The sequence below is a fragment of the Etheostoma spectabile genome, unplaced genomic scaffold (assembly GCF_008692095.1).
Source record: "Etheostoma spectabile isolate EspeVRDwgs_2016 unplaced genomic scaffold, UIUC_Espe_1.0 scaffold352, whole genome shotgun sequence".
NCBI classification, from domain to species: domain Eukaryota; kingdom Metazoa; phylum Chordata; class Actinopteri; order Perciformes; family Percidae; genus Etheostoma; species Etheostoma spectabile.
Window position 1 is genome coordinate 1,031,263 of NW_022605591.1, and position 1,768 is coordinate 1,033,030.

The 1,768-nt window shown below is 40.0% G+C and overlaps 1 protein-coding gene and 1 long non-coding RNA gene across 4 annotated transcripts in view; both read right to left on the bottom strand.

The window, feature by feature from the left end:
• LOC116686336 (uncharacterized) overlaps window positions 1–1,768 on the bottom strand; it is a 26,607-nt gene that overhangs the window by 13,420 nt on the left and 11,419 nt on the right. The window lies entirely within an intron of this gene.
• tnk1 (tyrosine kinase, non-receptor, 1) overlaps window positions 255–1,768 on the bottom strand; it is a 16,513-nt gene continuing 14,999 nt past the window's right edge. For all 3 annotated transcript variants that reach the window (XM_032511321.1, XM_032511320.1, XM_032511322.1), the window contains one exon: window positions 255–724. In XM_032511321.1, the coding sequence (XP_032367212.1) occupies window positions 569–724 (156 nt within the window). In that variant the 3' untranslated portion in view covers window positions 255–568. The remainder of the gene's footprint in view (window positions 725–1,768) is intronic.

Genomic DNA, 1,768 nt, shown 5'->3' on the forward strand with positions numbered 1-1,768 from the left:
ACACTAAATGCTTGCTCTTGGGGGAATTTCTGGAATTATTGGGTCTTTGTAAATTATGGAGTGTGGTCTAGACCTACTGTATCTGTAAAGTGTCTCGAGATAACTCTTGTTATGATTTGATACTATAAATAAAATTAAAGACACCAAATCTTTCTAAAGACCAGCGGGCACTCTAACAAAAAATCATCCCATGAAATTAAAAAATGTGACACAGTGACCAACTGATTAAACTGCCAGTATTACCACAGGTCAGCTTAAGACCAGATCATTTTATTCAACAAAATAATCGTTTCTAATAAAATATATACAAATGTATTAAGATACAAAAACTATTTGCACATAGCACATAATGCGCTCGAAAATGTCTCATTTTTTTTGCTAAATAAGCAAAATATTCTTTTGTCTGTACATTAAAAAAAAATCTTCACTTTTCTACTTTTATGTGCACTGGACCTCATGTCTGTTCCCATATCAAGGTGGTAAGTGAAAGTATGTGACAGCTTCAAATGCCTGTATTGTTGTTAAAAAAAGTTATCCATCGATGCAATGATGAAGCCAGAAAATCCCTTCAGACTCGTCTTTCTGTGCTAACTGGAGGTCGCTCCTTCTCGCCAGACCATCGGATCAGGTAGCGGCTGGCCAGCTGCAGGTTCCACTGGTATCTGGTGAGGATCCTCAGACATTCCTCTCTGGAGCAGAGGCTCAGCATGTACATCTGGTCCAACTGAAAAGACACAAATCAAGTAGACACGGATCAGAGGTGGCAATCTAAATACACATTTTCTAGATACATATATCCATTAACACCACAAGCATTTTATGGAAACAAGACAGACAAAACAAGAGAAAAATGCTGGTTATTTGCTTTTTGAAAGTTGCAACTTTCTTGCAAGTTGCATCTCTGTTGACACCTCAGAGCACGCCTTCTCATGCATGCAAATGCAAACCACCTGCTGTCAAATGTTGTCCTGTCGTGCAACATACTTCGGTGTTTAGTGCAGTTTATCACAGAATCTCAATATCCGTGTTCAAAATATGAAACACAAATTCCTTAATGATAATTAATTAAAGCTACATGGGAAAACAAGATTGGTCTACATTAAAGATGAACATCTAACTCCAACTTCTTGACATGTTGTACATTTGCTGTTTATCTATATGAAATAAAGTTGGAAAGAAATGTGTTTGAAAATGACTAGATCTCTGCTTGGTTAAGACCTTAGATAATATTTGCATCTATATCATGCTTAACAACCTGGTGTGGCTTTAACTTCATGCATAACAAAAACATATAAAACACGGACTGCATTAAGCCCCTAAATGCACCTCAGGCCTTACAAAACCCAGCCCTCCCAAAGACCACCATCACCCCCCTGTGTTCTCTAAGTTAGCTTCACTGTAAGTAATGGGGAGTCATTCCCCGGAGTCCTCATGTTCTTTTTTCCCCAGCATGTTCCCTTGGATCAGAGAGGCTCCAAAATCAGGGTAGCAGCTGTCGCCTTGGTCCCGCTCCATGTTCTGTGATGCCATGTTCAACTGCTACACTGCAGTGCCCTGCCACGTCCTGGCTACGTCCTGCTACGTCCTGCTGTGCCTTGTAATGCCGCACAGCGTCCTGCTATGCCATGAACTACTACAAAGAACTGCTACAAACTACTAATTTTTTCTATTTTTGTTATTGCCACTCTTCATTCTAACCCCAACCGGCCGGAACTGCTGGGTCCTTGTACATTCTGGAGTGTGGTCTATCTGTATAGTGTCTTGAGAT